This window comes from Tenrec ecaudatus, chromosome 7 (assembly GCF_050624435.1).
Source record: "Tenrec ecaudatus isolate mTenEca1 chromosome 7, mTenEca1.hap1, whole genome shotgun sequence".
Classification (NCBI taxonomy): domain Eukaryota; kingdom Metazoa; phylum Chordata; class Mammalia; order Afrosoricida; family Tenrecidae; genus Tenrec; species Tenrec ecaudatus.
In genome coordinates this window covers 58,624,486-58,625,277 of record NC_134536.1, presented here as the reverse complement: position 1 = coordinate 58,625,277, position 792 = coordinate 58,624,486, and the positions used below count along the sequence as shown (strand labels likewise).

At 46.0% G+C, this 792-nt stretch overlaps 1 protein-coding gene across 1 annotated transcript; it reads left to right on the top strand.

Annotated features, from left to right (window-relative positions):
- The first annotated feature begins 211 nt into the window (after nt 1-211).
- On the top strand, nt 212-576 carry LOC142452762 (small ribosomal subunit protein uS10-like). Its single transcript, XM_075553982.1, has one exon. It carries the CDS (start codon nt 212-214, stop codon nt 569-571), a length of 360 nt encoding a protein of 119 aa, XP_075410097.1. The 3' UTR covers nt 572-576.
- Nucleotides 577-792: the final 216 nt, after the last annotated feature.

Genomic DNA, 792 nt, shown 5'->3' with positions numbered 1-792 from the left:
GCTAATATCAACAAGATCACTCGGCACTTCAGGGACCAGGCCTTAAGAACTGAATCAGCACTGAAAACCACAACAACAGCTAACAACTAATAATAAAAATAGTTTTTAGGGCTCTCTTTGAGGAAGATGAAGCCGTCGTCCTGCTCCCATTCTTGACTCACCGCTGTTCGCTCTCTCCGAGGAACAAGTCGTCATGAAGCGCCCCACCGCCATGGCATTTAAGTACTCTGGAAAGACGCCTGTGGAACCAGAGGTGGCCATTCACCGAATTAGAATGACTCTGACCAGCCGCAACGTGAAATCCTTGGAGAAAGTGTGTGCTGACTTGATCAGAGGGGCTAAGGAGAAGAACCTGAATGTAAAGGGACCAGTTAGGATGCCTACCAAGACTCTGAGAATTACGACCAGGAAAACTCCCTGTGGGGAAGGTTCTAAGACCTGGGATCGATTCCAGATAAGGATCCACAAGCGTCTCATTGACTTGCACAGTCCGTCTGAGATAGTGAAGCAGATCACTTCCATCAGTATTGAGCCTGGAGTAGAGGTTGAAGTCACCATTGCAGATGCTTAAATCAACTATTTCAATAAGTTAATTTATGTGTTGGTTAAAAAAAATCGTTTTTAGGAACTTTCAGGAGATGATGCCAAGTTCACTGGCACTGAACTGATTCTAACTTTTAGCAAGCCTGTAGGAGAGAGCGGGGCTTCCCCATGGGGTCTGCAGTTATCACAAAGGTTGGTTAAAACTGTTTCTCTTGCAGCGCCATTGGCATATTCAGGCCCAGACTTTTG

Coding starts and splice junctions, on each gene's coding strand:
- LOC142452762 (XM_075553982.1), top strand. CDS start 212: ATGGCATTTAAGTACTCTGGAAAGACGCCTGTGGAACCAGAGGTGGCC.